At 42.0% G+C, this 18118-nt stretch overlaps 3 protein-coding genes and 1 long non-coding RNA gene across 6 annotated transcripts in view; 2 read left to right on the forward strand and 2 right to left on the reverse strand.

Moving 5' to 3' along the window:
- Nucleotides 1–1671: 1671 nt before the first annotated feature.
- On the reverse strand, nucleotides 1672–4291 carry LOC136442328 (uncharacterized). Its single transcript, XR_010756991.1, has 2 exons — nucleotides 2602–4291; nucleotides 1672–2263 (listed from the first exon to the last, which is right to left on the reverse strand). It is a non-coding gene; the product is annotated as an uncharacterized lncRNA (long non-coding RNA).
- A 148-nt stretch (nucleotides 4292–4439) lies between these two features.
- LOC136447922 (uncharacterized) lies at nucleotides 4440–7947 on the forward strand. Its single transcript, XM_066447098.1, has 5 exons — nucleotides 4440–4445; nucleotides 4615–5002; nucleotides 5299–5477; nucleotides 5838–6013; nucleotides 6234–7947. Exons 1-5 carry the CDS (start codon nucleotides 4440–4442, stop codon nucleotides 7945–7947), a joined length of 2463 nt encoding a protein of 820 aa, XP_066303195.1.
- A 1651-nt stretch (nucleotides 7948–9598) lies between these two features.
- LOC136442322 (uncharacterized) lies at nucleotides 9599–11736 on the forward strand. Its single transcript, XM_066439117.1, has 3 exons — nucleotides 9599–9832; nucleotides 10477–10664; nucleotides 10867–11736. The coding sequence occupies exons 1-3, from the start codon at nucleotides 9732–9734 to the stop codon at nucleotides 11163–11165; spliced, it is 588 nt and encodes a 195-aa protein (XP_066295214.1). The 5' UTR covers nucleotides 9599–9731; the 3' UTR covers nucleotides 11166–11736.
- A 123-nt stretch (nucleotides 11737–11859) lies between these two features.
- Nucleotides 11860–18118, reverse strand: part of LOC136442302 (tetratricopeptide repeat protein 28-like) — a 52849-nt gene continuing 46590 nt past the window's right edge. For all 3 annotated transcript variants that reach the window (XM_066439088.1, XM_066439105.1, XM_066439097.1), the window contains 7 exons: nucleotides 17860–18027; nucleotides 17249–17480; nucleotides 16931–17007; nucleotides 16549–16654; nucleotides 16301–16408; nucleotides 15723–15900; nucleotides 11860–15249 (listed from right to left, as the gene is read on the reverse strand). In XM_066439088.1, coding sequence (XP_066295185.1) covers nucleotides 13005–15249; nucleotides 15723–15900; nucleotides 16301–16408; nucleotides 16549–16654; nucleotides 16931–17007; nucleotides 17249–17480; nucleotides 17860–18027 — 3114 coding nt within the window. In that variant the 3' untranslated portion in view covers nucleotides 11860–13004. The remainder of the gene's footprint in view (nucleotides 15250–15722; nucleotides 15901–16300; nucleotides 16409–16548; nucleotides 16655–16930; nucleotides 17008–17248; nucleotides 17481–17859; nucleotides 18028–18118) is intronic.

Below are 18118 nucleotides of genomic sequence, written 5' to 3' on the forward strand. Positions count from 1 at the left end.
CACAACCTTTGACCTTCAGGCTATTCCATAAACTCACAAAATCCACAACCGTATATCTATCTACACAAGAAAGATTAAGTTTTAATAGATTATAGTTTTGTTCACAAGATGAAGATGGAGCATGATTTTCTCTTATTGATTCATCACTAAGACGAGCAAAGCTGGTATCGAAATTTAAAGATAACATCTCCCTACTGTAGGAATGGTATATTCTAGTAGTAAGCGGGAAATTTGAATATCATTTATGGTGCCCAAGGCTTTATCATTTCGCCAGGCAGCATAAGTCGGAAAATTTCCTTATTCCCGATAAAAGTTAGGCTCCTCTCACTTCCAGATAGACTGTATTTTTTGTTGTTCGTATATTTTCGCCTGGCAATCCACCCCACAAGTTCGAAGGTGTGCACAAGGTTTTGTTTCGCAGACCAAGGACATTATAATGTCCTTGGGCGGACTAATGTAAAAATTAAAATAAATCGATACATCGAATAAATCCTCTGAAGCTTTTTTAATTCTAACGTGTGAAGGTTTTGCCGTGTCAGTTTTATCTTGATATTAAAACCTCCTTGGTCAATAATGAAATATCTAAATCCAAAGAATGGATCATATAACACACCAGCAGCTTCTGCAAACTTTCTTGACCTTTCCTGCCTACTTTACTTTCAAGTTACCTTGCACGTTTTGATCTAGTGATGAATAGAGTGCACTTCTGCCACTAGCGCCATCTACTGAGATGTATTGGTACTGCAGATAGGGGTCAAAGGACAACAGCTGTACACAGCCTAAACACCAGGATCCGCATTACTCAACAACGGCTGCGGATTTTTCGGACCCCGCAAAGTTGGGGAGTGACGTCATTGAGCCCGTACCCAGGAACTGGGTACGTATACCCTGGGAACGACAGTCACGTGATTAACTTGTAAACATAACCATGACCGGCAACGAGAACCCGGACCCGGTCACCAATATGCGGCCGCGGCAAGCTTTAAGTCCTAAAGTTTTCTCTTCAATACAGGAGTTTAAGAGAAATCTAGAAGAAGTGCAGGAAGAGACAGGGTCTAAGTACATCATTCACAAGAAACAGCCCGATTTTGGAAAAGATGGTAAGTTTTCATAAGTCATCTGTTTTCGCGCGAAATGTGATTATGGCTTTTCTAAGTTACTAGTAAGTACGTAACTTTGTTCAACGTGATAGCATTTATATAGAGGTTTTGAAATACCGAACACGCCCAATCCGTACTGATTTGTCTTGATATTCTAGAAGTTCGTGGGAAAACGCTTTGTAAATTCCAAATTATGTGTACACATCAAAACTTCCATTTCTGCATCTGTGTCCAATTTTTTAATGAGAAGAAGACAGAAGATGGCGCGAACTGACCGATCATTATTATAACTAGCTTCACTAGTATCTGATCCTTATCTTATTTGGAGATTCAGCAAATAACAGTTGCATTAAGTTACAATTGTTTTCTCTTTTACCCAATCTTCCGATCTGCTGAGATATACTTTTAAACAGCATTCAAAAGTGGTGAATCAGTAATATGTTTTCAAGTATTAGGCATTCTTTTATTATTCATGTATGCATAGTGGAAACTTCCATTTACGTCCATTTCACACATGGAAGTGACAATAAACTATTGTGCCCGTCTGTCAGTCATACGATATGCAAGACAATAGATTGTAGTTGTGTTTACTTTTAGAACATGCTACACACTTTAAGTTGTTCTAACTTGTTGAAAAATAAACCTTCACACTTTGTTAAAATCATGCAAAGAACATTTTTAATGTTTAAATTGTTAGCTGAAAAGTACAATCTGAACACAAAGAAGATTATAATAATACAAATAAAACCACAGTGAAAGTACATGAAGAGGAAAGTAATGATAGCAATACTTTTTCCTTCAGAACTAACATCGTGCTGTCTGTACATTAGAATGTACATTAGAACACACTAGAATTAATATAAAGAATTTTTTATACAATCAAAAAGTGAATTCTAGCCATAGAAATCTCTGTACTAGTATTCACAATGTGACAGGTCAAGCAACCAGATAGATTTTAATTCCATTTATGCCAGTCAGGACTTCATATCTTTCTCATCTACCTCTATCGTATTCTATCCAACAGTAGCATTTGAACTCACTAATTCAAATGAATAGTATGCAAACACATGGTATCCAAACGTAAAGTGACGCTGATCTTTCTTTTACTAGTATATCTAAAGACATGATCCATGCCTCCATGGTGATGTTTGTGACGTTGGTATCTGCAAAGGGAAAACAATTCACAGTTGTTAATGACATAAAATTGTTTTCTTTTATCTATAAAATAGATGAAAGAAAAAAACACATAAATCGTTAAGTTCCTACGATCAAACCTTTTTTTAATGCACATACCTCCATCATAACTGCAACCAAGTTTAAATACAGTATAGTGATATGTCGAGCGTAAATATTACATAATCAATGATGTGGTAAAAAGTTATAATCTTTTCTTTGTTTAGTCAAGGAGGTTTTATATAGTCTATATAAAACCTCCTTGGTTTAGTGTGGTTCCATGCGAGGTAGTGGTAAGCGATAATCATCTGTAACTTTATGTACTTACAAACGTATCTGCCATGTGAGCACCAATGCTGATGTTTCTGTCCTGGAGATAAAATAAAGGAAGGACTTGATTGACTCATATGCTCAATATATATAGTATATACATCACATATCTTTGTCATGGCATTTGGATACAGATGTGCAACCCTCGGCTAAGAAGACGATCAACTGGCAGCTGACGAATGTGGAGTTTGATGGGGTGCCATTCCAACTTGTAGGCACAAGAGTTCATGGCTGTCACCTGGGGAAAGATAGGAATGCCCGGCAGAAGGAGAAGTACCATGCCAAAAAACAACAACAAGCGGTATATTTGTCAACTTATAAAAATATGTACTTAACATGTGTGCTATGGTGCAATCTCTGACACAAATGTGTGAATCAGTAATAAAAGTACTTTGATGAAATAAACAACTTCTTCACTTTGATGAAAGTTAGACATCCAGGTAGTAAGATACGCCAAAAATAATTACTCAAGCAACTGGATAAAGTTTCAAAACTTCATCCAGTTGCTTGAGTAATTATTTTTGGCGTAACTTCTTCACTTAATACTGCACCCTTTACATAGTTGAATTTGTATACATTTGTTTTCTGATAAATTTCTGGCACTGTCTACAGCATGTTTTTAACAGAAGTAGCACCTTAACATTGATATACATGTCTGTGTATGTTTATTTACCATCAATAGCTAGAAGACCATGTCTTCATGGCAAGACATCGCCAGATACAAGACACCAAGAAGATGGACTGCCCCGTGCAGTTTACAGTCTACCATGTCATCAAATTTCCTGGTTTCAAGGTACAGCAGCTACACTGTCATAATACTCTTTTGACATAACCCCTACATTTTATTTTTGTATTAAAAGATATATTTACTACAAATTGTAACAGTTTATAATAACAAGTTGATTGCAAATTCATGCCCGTAGGCTAATTGCATGTTGACAGCAGTGTTGAAGTGCAAATGTAAAGTAAAACAAAAGGTATACATGTGACACAAGATCATACTGTATTGCTAGTCTACAGTAACTTAGAGTAAGTTTCTATATCTACAGCACTAATGCGGGGCTTGATTTATATGCCCATTCAATTTTTTCAGATCACAGAGGACACCAAGAAAAGCAAGAATAAGGCTTCTGCAGCATTGAAGGCTGCATTAGCAAAGACTCCATCAGAAGTTGAAGCCATTGTGGAATACCACACATGCTTCCCCACCATGGATGACCATCAAAATCATCCAACAGTTGGACTGGTAAGTAACTGTGCAAAAATTACCGACACGCTTTTATTTATGCTGCACATTTTAACCTTGTAATCAAATGTTTTATTCAGATACAATAAGAAGTCTATGGTGATGCATTTGATTTTTATGCAATTGCCAGCACCAAAGGAAGAGGAATAGATAACAAAAACATTCTTTAGATTTCATTTTTATATTATCAAAAATTTTCTCAAAAAAGAGTTCTCTTTTGTCCTATGACAGATTGGAATTCAAATCTATCCTAGGACAATACAGGTACCAAGGTTGTCATGAATTCCCATCTCTTATGTACAGTACCTTATCATAACTTTTTACAATCCATCACTCCACAGGTTGCTGAACTGCGAGAAGCTATAGATAAAAGGGTCTCCGAAAAGGTAAAGAAACTGATCTTGGCTGGAGCCAGGAAGGTCAGTGAGATCAAACGACATGTACGAACCTTTGTCAATGATGAGCTGTTTAGAGGGCAGACTCCACCTTCGTCCTCACGGCGGAAATACTTCCCCACGAACCGAGACATCTGGAACATCATGACGCAAACAAGGGATTCAACAAGGAATACACAACAGGACCAAGCCAACATGCAGGTAATAAGCAAAATAATACAGTTATTCACTAACATTCTCCTTGTCCTCAACATCATACTAGACCACAATAGAAAATTAAACATCACTGAAAACATCTACATAGAAAATTGTTAACTTTTCTTAAGTCTCCCACATGTCATGATCTTTTCGTCTATCCTTTTACTTACAGATTCTATGCGACAGATGGTCCACCCAGGAGGACTGCAACATCAAATTCAGGCCAAGCGAACTGCATGAGGATGGGACGAAGACCAACCTGTTGTTCTGCTACCAGACGGCATGGCAACGTCGACTCCTACTCCTCTATGGGCAACAGATGTGCCTGTTGGATGCGACATACAGGACATGTCGATATGATCTACCATTGTTCTTCTTATGTGTAAGAACAAATGTGTGTTATACTGTTGTAGGTGTATTTGTGCCACACAGTGAGAAAACAGAGGACATCCGAGAAGCCCTTCAGGTGTTTAAGGAATGGAATCCTGAATGGCATCCATCCCACTTCATGGTTGACTTTTGTGAGGCAGAAATCGGAGCCCTGGAGGCTGAGTTTGAAGGTGAAACTGAATTCCAAATGTTTTAAATTGTAAATGTTGCTATTCTTTCAGAGGAAATACCACCTGTATATGCAGGTAGACTCAAAGCTGAGCTGGTATTCCTGAAGTCAACCTGTTTCATGACAATACCAGCCTGCAACGCTAAATCAATATATTTTAGGTATGATGCCCAAAAATGCCTTGCATACCTGGTAAACTGGCACCTGGTGTAATATTGGGCAATGCTCGCACAGAAATTGTATGGGACATACATGTATGGTGTCATGTACAACTTTTTTCTGTTGTGTTCAATGCAGACTCAGAGGTGCTACTGTGTGATTTCCACCGTGAGAAGGCTTGGGTGGAGTGGGTGAGGAAGAAAGATCATGGGGTTAGTGACGTACAGGAGACCGTCCTCGAGCTGCTGAGGGACGTCGCGTCAGCTGCCACCCCTGAGGAGTACAAGCAGTCCCTCTCCAGGCTTCATGATTCAAGTGTCTGGCAGGAACATGAAAAGCTGAGGACTTGGTTCAACACAAAGTGGCTTAAAGATACATGCATTAGGGTGTGTATTATTATCAGGTTAATGATCATTATAATGAATAAAATAAGTCTATTGTCTGTAGACTGATTGCAAGTACATGTAACATGAAATGACAGACAATGAGTAACAATATAGCATGTGACTATTCTATTCTAAATACTAGCACTAAATTCTATTTTATTCATAATGTTCAAACAACCTCATTTCACATGTACCTGCTTCCCTTTTTGCTCTTTACTAGTACATGTACGTCCCTTTCCTTTATCATATGTAAACCTACATCATTCTCTTTTCTATCATTGCTGCATATAGAGATGGGTGCAAGCCTTCAGAGACGAGAACTTGAAGGTGGCCATCTACACCAACAACGGGGTGGAACGCCAGAATGAGACCCTCAAGTACTCCCACCTTGATGGCTCCAAGAAGAGAAGTCTCAGTGACATGCTGACAACGGTGGTGACTGACTTCCTACCAACCGCACATCGAAAGTAAGCTGAAACAGAAATATAAAGTTTATCTCACAGGCAAATGCACACACCTGTATATAGCAATGAAATATTTCTCTGTGATATATAGTTTACATACATACATAAAAATAACTGGTCAATGTAAATGTGCAGACAATCATGTATGTCCCAGATGTTGTCTATTTGATAGTATTTTCTTTTAACATCATCACAGCGTAACCTTTTCTTCCTGTCATTCCAGGTATATCCAACTGAATGTGACGTACTCATCATGCTACAGGAAGTACCATGAAAGCCTACCCCCCTTCCTTAAAGACCGCCCAAGAGGGGTAGTAATCCACATCATGTCCAGGCTGTCAGAGGCCCAGTTTTACGACCAAGGAGACATCCTGACCATTGGTCCAGGAGTCTTTCATGTCAAAAGTGCCAGCAGTCAGAGTCGTCAATATCACAAAGTAAACTTTGAAGCCTCCACTAACAACATGCCATCCTGCACGTGCAAAGACTGGTCTAAGCATAAGTTACCCTGCAAACACTTTTGTGCAATCTTCAAGCTGGAAGAAGGATGGAGCTGGGAGAACCTGTCAGTAGCATACAGGAATAATCCCCTCTTCTCCTTAGATAGCACATTTCTGCCTACAAGTACAACATCAACTGATGAAACACCACAGGAAGACAGCAGCCCCCTCATCACAGCAGCAGAGCCACCATCACCACCAACATCATCACCAACCCCATCTCAGCCAATATACTGTGACCTACCAGTAAAGCGGCCGAGTAGAGTGAGAAAACTCCAGAGGGAATGTGCAAGTCTCCTTCATGAGATGACCAACATGACGTACAACCTCCAGGACGAGGTGTACCTGGCATCAGTGAAGGAAGAGCTGTCCAGCATGATGGAAGAAATGATGGCACATGCACCACATGATAAGGCCCTTCCCCTCAGAAGCCCAAAAAAACGAAAGAGGGAGATACCCAAGAACCTGCACTCTCTGCCAACTTTGCCTCCAAAACATCCCTCTGTAAAAAGGGTAGGTCGCCAAGCTGAAGTGCTGAAAAGTACATTTCATGTCAACGTGAGTGTGGAGAGTAGGGAGAAAGCTCCAAAGCTTGAGACAACTGTGGTAGACTGTGAGTTGGAAACTGTGCTAGACAGTATCTTGGAGTTGGAGGCTGTGGAAGACTGCAACTTGGAGGCAGATGCTGAATGGTTGACAATCAATCATACAAAGCTAACACAAAGGGACAGACAGACTCTACAAGAAGACAAGTGGCTCACAGACAAGCACATGAACTCTGCACAGCATCTCATAAGGAGTGAATATCCTTTCATTGATGCCTTGAGGGATACAGTGATTCTGGTGGACAATACGCACGACCCCATTCTGGGATCCAGGGACTGTCTGCAAATCCACCATTTGAGGGATCACTGGGTCCTGTCTGCAGCCATTGATGGGAAGATAACGGTGTATGACTCCCTCCATCCCTCCATGACGCCTGAGCTTCGTAGCCAACTGGTCCACCTGTACAAACAGTTCGCTCAAGGGGAAGATCGCATCATTCCTATCAAAGTCACCTGTGCTCAGAGGCAACAAGGCGGAAATGACTGTGGACTTTATGCAGTTGCCAATGCTGTTGCACTGGCCGAGGAAATTCCTCCAACACAAGTCGTGTTTGACCAAAGCCAAATGAGGAAGCATTTGGAGGACTGCTTTGAGATGAAGGAAATCAAAATGTTTCCGTACCAGACAGTCAAACAGTCTACTGTGTCAAAGCACTATCAGTTGTCAACATATTGCAACTGTTATGAGCACAGGCCAGGATCACCAATGATCATGTGTGACAAGTGTGTACAGTGGTTCCACTATCCCTGTGTCAACCTGAGTGAAAGTGAAGTCCACACCATGGTCACACAGAAGCTGGATTATGTCTGTCCCGAGTGTAGCCGCACCTAGATCAAGTTTGTCAGCTGTTTTTCTTTAACATATAAGGGGATAATAATTTGCCCAATTTGCAAGAGTCAATGTTGCCCTTAAATGTATTCCTGACAGTTGAAGTTCAAATCATTTACACTAGTTCTGTTCTTATTGTTCTTAGCATTCACAAACAGCGGTCAGGAAACTTTTTGGGCATCACGAGAACAGGGCACGGCCACTCTCTATGCTTTATATGCATATGATAGCAGCATGGAACATTAACTACATTACCCTCAATTTTTTTTTCTTTTCTTTTAATTTAAGTTCAGAGGGACGCGATCTTTTGTGACAGTTCCTCAGTGACTGGGCTTGACTAGGGTTGCACTCCCTAGTTGTTGAGGGGGCCCAACTTAATGTTCCGTGTTACTGCCTTATGTATCCAGCATAGTTAGTGGTTGATGTAAGTAACAGTTTCGGCACTCTGGGGACCAAATTCTTTTCTTTGGGGGGTGGGGGATGACACCCTTGGCAGATGACCTCCTCGTGGTGGGTGTCGGTAATGTTGTTGAATTCGGCAACAGCTAACGATCTGCCAACCAAGAAATGCATTATCATATGATTTCAAAATCATATCCACCAGCATCCAAGTAAGAGTTAATTGAAGACATCTCGGTAAAGTAGGCCTCAATTTGATTTGAAGAAAATAAAATACTTACTCAAGCCATCATCATGATCAACTTTAGGATTCATCCGTGAAGTAGGGCAGGCCTGTGTTGTCACCCTCTTCTCACTCAGGAAGGTACATGTACTTGGTATGATCCTTGAACCTTGAACGAGGACATCAGTGATGTCATCTCGGGAGACAATGGACTCTTCTGTGCCACTCAGTCCGGTCTTCCATTAGCGATCTCAGCTCTGTTGTTGAAATGTCTTGGTATGATAATACATATTGGTTACACTTAGCCGCGGCGACTCTAGTGGGAAGACGTATTTACTTGTATATTATGTTGGAAGACACTGTATAATATACAAGTAAATACGTCTTCCCACTAGAATCGCCGCGGCTAAGTTACACTGTGCTTATTTTGGGGCCAATAGATGTAATGTTACATGATGTTAACTGAATCTAGCTCACTATTGCAAGGAACAAAGACTAAAAGACGAGTTAGATCTAGCTTTACAAATACTGTATTTCTAAACTATGAAATCCCTTACACAAATGATTCCAATCAACTGAAAATATTTCTAAATGATGAGAAAATAACAACCCTCCTGTAACGTTACATGACAAACTGTGTATTTGCCCCTGAAGGGGCTAGTTGTGGGTACCAGCAATGAAGAGGTAATATAGATAACGTTATACTTTCCACAAAGGTTCCTGATTTAATTGCGCAAAAAATATTTGGTTTCGTCCTTGGTTTCGGCAAGGAGGCTATGTTACCTGGTATCAGTGGGTCCGGAAGGCATTCTTTTACGCTGACACGGGTCCCGAAGGCATTCTTTTACGCTGACACGCTAGTTTACGTCTCTAAAAGTCCCATATTGACAAAAACCACAGCAATATATTACGGCAAAGGTTGAATTTGTTGTTACCGCCGCCATGTTGTTCAGCCAAGTGTCTGGGCCTGCGCACTACGGCCCTCATACGTCACTTCTGGGTTTTGGACTTTGCGGGGTCCGATAAATCCGCAACCCTCAACAACCTTTGTACTTTATCAGGTTGCTTTTCACGGAGACCGCCTTTTTCTGTCCAACCAAAACTGGACCTGGAGTTTAAAGACTGTTGTGGAGCGGGACTTCGACTGGACTGGACACAAGCAGACATGTCTTTCATAACTGACTATCTTCGTCTGGACGATCTGAACTTCCTCATAACGGTAGTTTTGATCATGTTCAGCCCGACTTACTGGAACCTCGTGGCTAGGTGGGTGGATCTGTCTGTTTTGACGTCCTTGAAATCACTGCAACGTTCACTACAACGTTACCACATGGCGTTGGTTTAAGCCGTTGTTTCCAACATAACGTTAACCCTCATGACAAGGGAGTTTATTTCCAGACATTGTGCAACGTTACTTGGTTAATTGGATTACCATCACCATCATCACCAGAGTTATGAATTGATTTTCATGATTTTTTGTTTGAAATAAGGAAGACTCAATCTTTAAGACTGGTCTGGATTAAAATTCATACCCATGGATTAATTCAGAGATTCAAGCTCATGGTGTAACGTTATACTTATAGATTCATGAAACTTCATTCATCTGAAGTACGGCCAGAGTGATCTGAGTAATGAGGCTCTTGTAGTGCATTTTAACATGCTCGAGGCACCTCCCCAATCACAGGACCCCCATTATACGTCCCTTCCAAAAGACGAATGCAGCTCCAACCAGGATGCCCTTTCCCGGATTGGAACCGGGGTCTCTCAGTTACTTTGGAACTTCAAATGTTACATAATCAATTGCAACCTACCAGTTGTGAGAAGATTTGATGCAATCAAACTAGCACATTTGTTGTAGCTTACAATTCTACATGTTAACTCTCATTCCCTTGACCTTGTGTTTACTACAGGTCAGAGTACCGTAGCCACTGGGTCACCCGTCTCTTCCGGTCAGCCCGTGTCGGCTGCAGTGTCCTGGCAGTCAGCATCATGTTGTTGGGTCTGCACAGGGACTGGTGGTTCCAGCAGACACTAAACAGCCAGCCCAAAGTGTCCGCCTTACAAATACCTGTCCTAGGGTATGCTGTTATTGCCACAGGTGAGTAGGGCTGCTGTGGCATTTGGATTACAACTCAGAATCCTGTTGTCACAACTTCACATCAGTGAGTGACATGTTTGCATTATGCAGGTCGTATATCCTGTTGTACATGTATAAATCGTTAACATGTACTTTAAATCTACTTCGAAAATGCTGTATGTCATGTGGAAATATCTAGTTAACTTTTTAATTTTTTATGCAGGAGCGTTGTTGGTCCTGAGCAGTTTCTGGGCACTTGGCTGGTATGGCACGTTTCTCGGCGACTACTTTGGAATGCTCATGGACGAACCAGTGACTGGCTTTCCTTTCAACCTGGTGACAGACCCCATGTACGTGGGCACTACCATGAATTTTGCAGGGGTGGCCCTGTTGGAGGGGAGTGTGGCTGGGCTGGTCTTAGCTGCACTTGTAGGGCTCTGTTACAAGGTGGCGCTGTTATTCGAGGGGCCTTTTACAGAAGAGATCTACAGAAAGCGTGATGATGACAAGAGGAAAGTCTAACCCAAATTTCAAGTGATTTCTGACATTCCACAGAGACAATCTATCAGTGTTTAGCTGAAGTTCTTCCCTGATTCAGAAATGGTAAAACTTCTCATCAGAAGTCCTAAAACTGATTCAATTTGGCTGAATGCTAATTCCGTAGGGATGGAATCCTGTTTTAACAGATTGGTTTCCGTATTCCTGTTTCAATATTGATATTTTTGTGGTGGTTTAATATTCACTACGAATTTAGAACAACGGCGAAAATGTTTCTTCTGCCCACCTACCCTATTCTTTCAACTGAACACACTCCATTTCTCCAAACCACAAAATTAAAGGCATTTACAGTATGTAAAGACCAAGTGATTTGGTGCCTTCAATGCCCCACCTGCATTTCTACATAGGCCCACTGTCTGTTGTCTTATGTCACTGACTAGGAGTATTGTATTTTAAACATATTCCTATAATGATATTGTTCAGTTTAACATCTATCATGAAGTTTTTCATTAATGTTGTCATAATGTATTTTGTCACAATCACCTTACCATACCATGTGTGTTCTTGGCTTTCATTTGATACTTCGATAAACTTTGAGGAATAATTTCAAGAGAATAATCCAATTTTCAAGAAATCTCATTTCTCCATAAGATTTTGAAAAGAAAAGAATATAATCCTTATAGGAGTAAAAACAATTAAAAGTCTCAGAACATGTATGAACAGTAATAAACATCTTTATTACAATTTGCATTGAGGAGAATCAAGCAAGCACTCGCCCCAATGACTTACACTCTTTAAAACAATTTGCAACACACAATAGGATCCAAAGCTTAGCTACATATAGAAATAAATATCATATCTTACAGGCACAATTTATGGACAAAATCATGATAACATTTGCAAAATAATCTGCCAACTTTCAAGCAGTGAATTCTCAAGCAAAGAAAGCATATTTACAACAAGTGTGCAAATGCCATGACATTTGTTCTCTCCCTTTATAACAAAAAAAAGGTACAAATATGTGATATCTACTGTCATTATCTCCCACCTAACTGTACAAATTACAAAATTCCATACTTATGATTATTGTATTGTATCAAATACTGTGATTAAAAGTTGTCAAATTGTCCTAGCTGACCACTGTGGACACACGATTCTCTGAACCTAAAGCTAACTACATTCACCTTCTTCTCTACTTTTGCCAAGGAAAATATCCTTCAAAATCTAGATCCTACCTGTGGGTATCAAAGCTAACCTAACTAAGGCACATTTTGTTCATACAATAACTGAACCTAGAAAAAAATCAGCTAGTATCCAGTATAATTGGAAATTTACTACCCGGTAGACCTTATCCCTTTGTTATCAAGGATGGCCATGGTGACAATTCTTCACAACAGAATATCAATGAAACTGACACCAGTTGGTACATTTTTGTATGACAAAACACCAGACAGTGACATTTTGAAAAGTGTACATTTAACTATCTAGTAGGTAAAGTCATATATTTTGGCAACACCAAAGGTACAGAGCCAAAGCCTATGTAGTAATCTAACAAAATTACCAATGCTACGAAACTGTCAGAAGATCATGGCATTCCATGTTGCATGAATTTTTGGTCATAGTCATGGATTTCAAATAAAACTGAATCTGTATTTTCTGCTTGTACTGTCAAGGTGTAAAGCTGTTTCAAGAAATGATATTCATAGCAATAGTCATGGATTCCTTTCTTTTGCCCTACCAAATTCAAAACCTTTTCCCAGTTCCACATTCTCCTAATAAACTGCCCAGCAACACAAGTGTTTGCACTGTAACATATTCATGTCCATGTAAAGTCATGTTGTATTTGTCCATGATTGTGCTTTGTCAGCACTTTGAAGACTGGAGCAGTTTTTCATTAGGAATAATCCTTGTGCCATTTTCCAAGTAAACCATCCTTAAAGGTCCGTTTGGTTTGCTTGGCGGAATTTTCACAATTTTGGATCCCGGTGAACCTGGGACTTTTTTAGGACTAGCTGTACTAGCACTAGGGACCGACCCATTTGCCATGGAAGATCGTCTCTGCTCTTCTGCGATAAGCATGTCCACCTGTGCTGCTGCTAGCATTGTCTCCTCGCGTATCTTGTCTTCTACTGTCTGTTGGGATGGTCTGCGTGAACCAGACGTGCTACCAGTTAGAGTTGGGCGGCTGGGGTTGGTGTTAGGAACCACCTTGTTGTGTGGCGAGTTTGTGTGGACTGGTGCAGTAGGAGTGGAGTAAGGTGGGGGAGCAATGCTGGAACGGGGTGAGCTGGAGGTTGATGGGGGGTTGGAGGACAGGCTGGAACGAGGTGAGCCTGGGTAAGGTGGCGGGCCGATGCCCATCCTGGGTGGGCCGGGGTATGGTGGGAGTGGTTTTGTCCTGGAGGAACTCACAGGCCCATTAGAATGTTGACTTCCCCTGGATCGAATTGAGTTCGTGGGACTATCTGGTGTAGTAGGCTTATCTGCAGCAGAACTGGCCATGTTGCCCATCTCTATTGCTTCCTGTGGTTTCCCCTGTTTTGGAGGTTTCATTTTGTCTGGAGGGGAGGAGAAATATTGCCGGAGCTTTGCGAATGCTGGACTCTGATTTGGTAAGCTGTTTGTCGCAGGAGGCCTGGGTTTGATGTACGCTGGCGTAGCTGACGATACAACGCTTTCCGTTGGAGGTTTAGAACTAGTCTCTTCTGCAGGGGCCTTCCTGTCTTCTTTTGATCTGTGTGCCCGTCTCTCATGCTTGCCTTCCTTGCCTTGCCTTGCAGATCCTTCAGATCTGTGTGATCTGTGAGAATGTTTGCTGGACTTCGAGGAATTTTTGTCCACGTCGACTGCCTTTGCCGTAATTTCAGGAGTTCTACGCGGGCTCCTGTCCACAATGTGGCACGAGTACGGAGAGCTCGGGTACTTCATCATACGTCTCGTAGGCGTGGACGACCCATCCTCTCCGCTGCTGGACACATTGGAGTCCGAGAGGTCAGACGGGCGACTGCTTCTACTGATGTTGTCATAATACGGAGATTCTGTCCTCACTGGTGAAGGTTTTGGTGGTATATTTGGTTTAGGAGGAATCTGTGGCGTCGGATTGTCGGAAAGTGTGGACGACTTCCTCGGCGGAGGGGTGGGTTTCTGATTGGTCGGTCTCTTCTGGTTCATCGCAGCCTCTCTCCTTCCTTTCATCTGCTGTTCCAGCAGCTTCTGCTGAGTCTCAAACTTGGATATTCTCTGCATTTTCTCTACGGCAAGCCTGTAGGTTTCCACATCCTGTAGGACCTTCTCTGCTAGTGATATATTTCCTTCTCCCTCTTTCTGGGGAGTCTGTTTTTCTCCAACAGAAGACGACGTCGGGCTTGGAGCAGGAGAAATCTGCACATCGCCTCCCGCCCGAGAGTCTTCCACGAGAGTAGACGAAGAAGTTGTTGAAGCCGTGGAGTGTTTGCTACTTCCCGAAGCACGCAGATTCCACGACTGCTTGTCCCCGTCTTCATTGGTCTGAGAAGAATTGATGCTTAACGAATCAGAGTCCCTTTTGGGAAAGCCAGGACCAACTTCCGGAAAGTACCCCTGGGTTGGCCCCATTTCAAACAGGCTTTTGCGACCGTGGAGACGGGATCGTCTTCTCGGAGGGGTGGGAGGGTTTACATCCTTCGCGACTGGCGTAACTGGGGAGTCTTTTCCCTCTGTTTCTGGTAACTCTTTGTGTCCCGAAACTCTTTGGTCATTTACTGTTGCATCCATCGATGTCCGTGGAGAGAGTTTGTTTACAGGAGAGTCTCTTTCTGCCTCCAGACGAGATTTTGCGAGTGGCGTTGATGTCATGTCGGAAGGAAGATGCCTCAGATGGGCGGCAGTGCTCTTGGGTGTCTCCTCAGGTAGCGGAGAATTCCCGCCATTTTGTAGCCTGTCTGACACTGCTGCTTCAGGAGATGCCCGTGCCATGTCGGTTTCCAACATGCTGGATTTCAGGTCGTACTCCTGTGGTCGTACAGTCGCGGGCGGCCACTGGGGAAGCCTGGAGGGAGTCTCACTGCTGTTGGCCTGGCTGGGAGCACGGTCACCATGATCCATGCTGGGAATACCATAGGAGGAGACACTGCAGAAGAATAAAGATGTCCTTTTAAAATGCAGTTAATACAAAAATATGCCTACTTACTACATACTGCCAAAAATAGTCATCTGAGAACATAAAAGTTGGCTTTTGCTACACAAGATTTTACTCTAGTATAAAGATACTGAAAGTTTCAAAACATGCTGATGATGTTTCTAAAGATTTTCAACTCTTTTTTGACAAAGTGTACTGCCTTGAAGAAGCAACCAGACCAGGGCTCCAGGACCCGTCCCTCCATCCCAGGATGGAAATTTGCTTGTTGAGACAGACAAATTTCAACCCCTCTGTCCAAAATATCAAAACATCATGACATGAAACTGATGAATATGTGTTTTCATAAGCTTAAAATGACAGATTTAACAACCAAAAGCAACACAGGCTTCCAGACAACAAGTAGAAAAAAAAATCTAGAGCTGGAGACAGCCCTGAAACAGACACAAAAGTTTCCCAGGTCTCACCTGTAGAGAGAGGCCCAGCTCAGTCTTCTCTGGTCCCCTCCCTCCCCCTGGGGTGTGGGGGAGAGACCCTCCGCCCTCTTCGGGACGGCTGGGACTGACGTACTGGACTGAGATGACGACAGGCTCTCCAGAGATGATGAACTTCCCAGGGTCAGGCTCTTTGGAGCCTCAGATGTGTCTGTAGGTTTGAGGTTATAACAGATGTCATCATTACAAAAATGAGCAAACTTTGTCGCACAGATCATTGGACTAATGAAAAATACAGTCAACCCTGGCTGAGCAACTGGCGTAGGCAACTAACTGGAGCAGGCAACCACGTTAAAACAGTACCATCTAATTTTCACATAGTTAAACCCACCCAGTCCTGAGCAACCACCTGTTCCCAGCAACCATTTTTCCTCAGTCCCGTGAGTGGTTGCTGAATCGAGGTTTCACTCTATTACATACGGATGCTGTATGATGCAGTAACTGTTACGATAAGTCATATGCAAACTAGCAAAGGTATCCACAAAAAAATGAGGGGAAAGTTACAGGCTTTGCTGTCATTTCTGTACTTTATTTTAATTGTCAAGACTTACCAAAGATGGCCAGGAGTGCAGACAGAGCAAACTGGAGGTTTCTCTTGTTGGCATGTTTTCCTGTCCTCATAGTCACCTCGTCCTTCCCAACTTCCATCAAGTCAAAACCTGGTCAACACAAAGTTTAACGCAAGTCAGTTCAGTAATAAGAAGGTTCTTTCAGCATGTACGAACATTGTTAAAAGCTATCTTAATGTCGACAGAGAAATTGTAGCATTGAAAAACGATCTGTGTCCATCCAAACTTACCGATAGAGGCCAGTAGTTCATGGCAGCCCCCCACCCTCCAGAGCCGTACATTGATAGGGACCTGTACACTGTCTTTGGTCATCAGCTGTGACAGGACTGACTCGAGCTGTTAGAAAGAACAAAATATTAATACAAGGCAATAAATCTTGTATATGACTACGCTACATAAGACGTATTCTGCAAATTCCAACACTCAAAATGGGTCTTTCATGACAACATTGCGACTTTTACATACAAATCCATTGTCGGAAATCTGTCGGAAACCAAGTCAAATTTTCTGTATTCAGAAGATTTGACAGAAGATGTGATGAGCAACTTTAACTCTTTTTGGAAGCCCTTTGTCCACATTAAACTGAATACACATAAAAAGGCATATTCTCACCAGTTTGATGAGTGCCTCGCCTGCCTCTGGAGCTGACACAAGTTTGGAGAGTGCAGCCAGAGAGTTTGGTGGTAAACCTGAGGAGACATAAATACAAAATTAATGTAAACCCTTGTAGAAGACATACATGTAGGCAATCTTCCTTTCCTATTTCAAATTGTAGTTCAAACAGCAATGTATATGCATAGCACCAATGAAAGAAACATTATGTTTAAGAGTACATGCATGGACTAATCCCTGCATTATAGTTTATGAAACAGAGAAAACATTGAAATTTGTGTGAGAAAACCGCACCTTAGAGCAGACCACAGTCCTTACCAAGTAATGCTTGCAGACTAGTGCTGCACTGTGTCAGCCTATCCCCTGGGTCAGTCAATGGGAAGAAGACACTTGGCGGCAGCCCATTGGCCGATGACTCGAAGTGGAAGCCCACAGATATGAGGAGGTTCTTCCATCCCCGGACAGGTCCCACCTTGTTCTCTATGCTCTGCTGTGTGGTGTACATGGAGTTGTGGGGGCCATGGTGGATTCTCTGTAAGGACTTCTCCACCTGCAGACAAAAATGGCACAAAAACATGATTATAACAATCTGAAAAGAGGAGATCAACAACAACAACATCAGCAGCAGCAATGGCTTTTCCGTCTCTTTGCTGCATGCTGCAGTTCCATGTATGACCACTAGATGGTGCTTTAGTATAGAGCTGCTAGCTTTTGAAACTCTGAAGGAGGCTAAAATTTGCAAGACAATCATCCCTTCTCATCTTCTTTAAATACACATCCCTCAAAATATGACTGTTTTGTTTGTGAAATATTGTTGAATTGTTCATCGAAGTATAGTGGAAATTGTAAAATCTTCTTTGTTCTTCCGCATATTTTGCTTGTAAAAATGGTAAAACTTTATCAAAATGTAAGGTAATAAAGCAACATACCAGGTGAAGTAGAACCCTCATAGCGTTCCGTGTTCTGTCTGGTGTCTGCAGCAGCTCCCCGAGGGCCTGGCCCATGAGCGCCGCCTTACTGCTGAGCTTCACATCACAGCCCACCAACATGAAGCCCGCCCAGTTGGAAGGATGGGAGAAGGGCTTGGTGTTTTGGACCTATAGGATGAAACACACAACAACTATGATAAACTTGCCTGGATCATATGAATAGTGATTTCTAACAGCCAATGACCAATGAAAGCTATAA

The sequence above is a fragment of the Branchiostoma lanceolatum genome, chromosome 1 (assembly GCF_035083965.1).
Source record: "Branchiostoma lanceolatum isolate klBraLanc5 chromosome 1, klBraLanc5.hap2, whole genome shotgun sequence".
NCBI classification, from domain to species: Eukaryota; Metazoa; Chordata; class Leptocardii; order Amphioxiformes; family Branchiostomatidae; genus Branchiostoma; species Branchiostoma lanceolatum.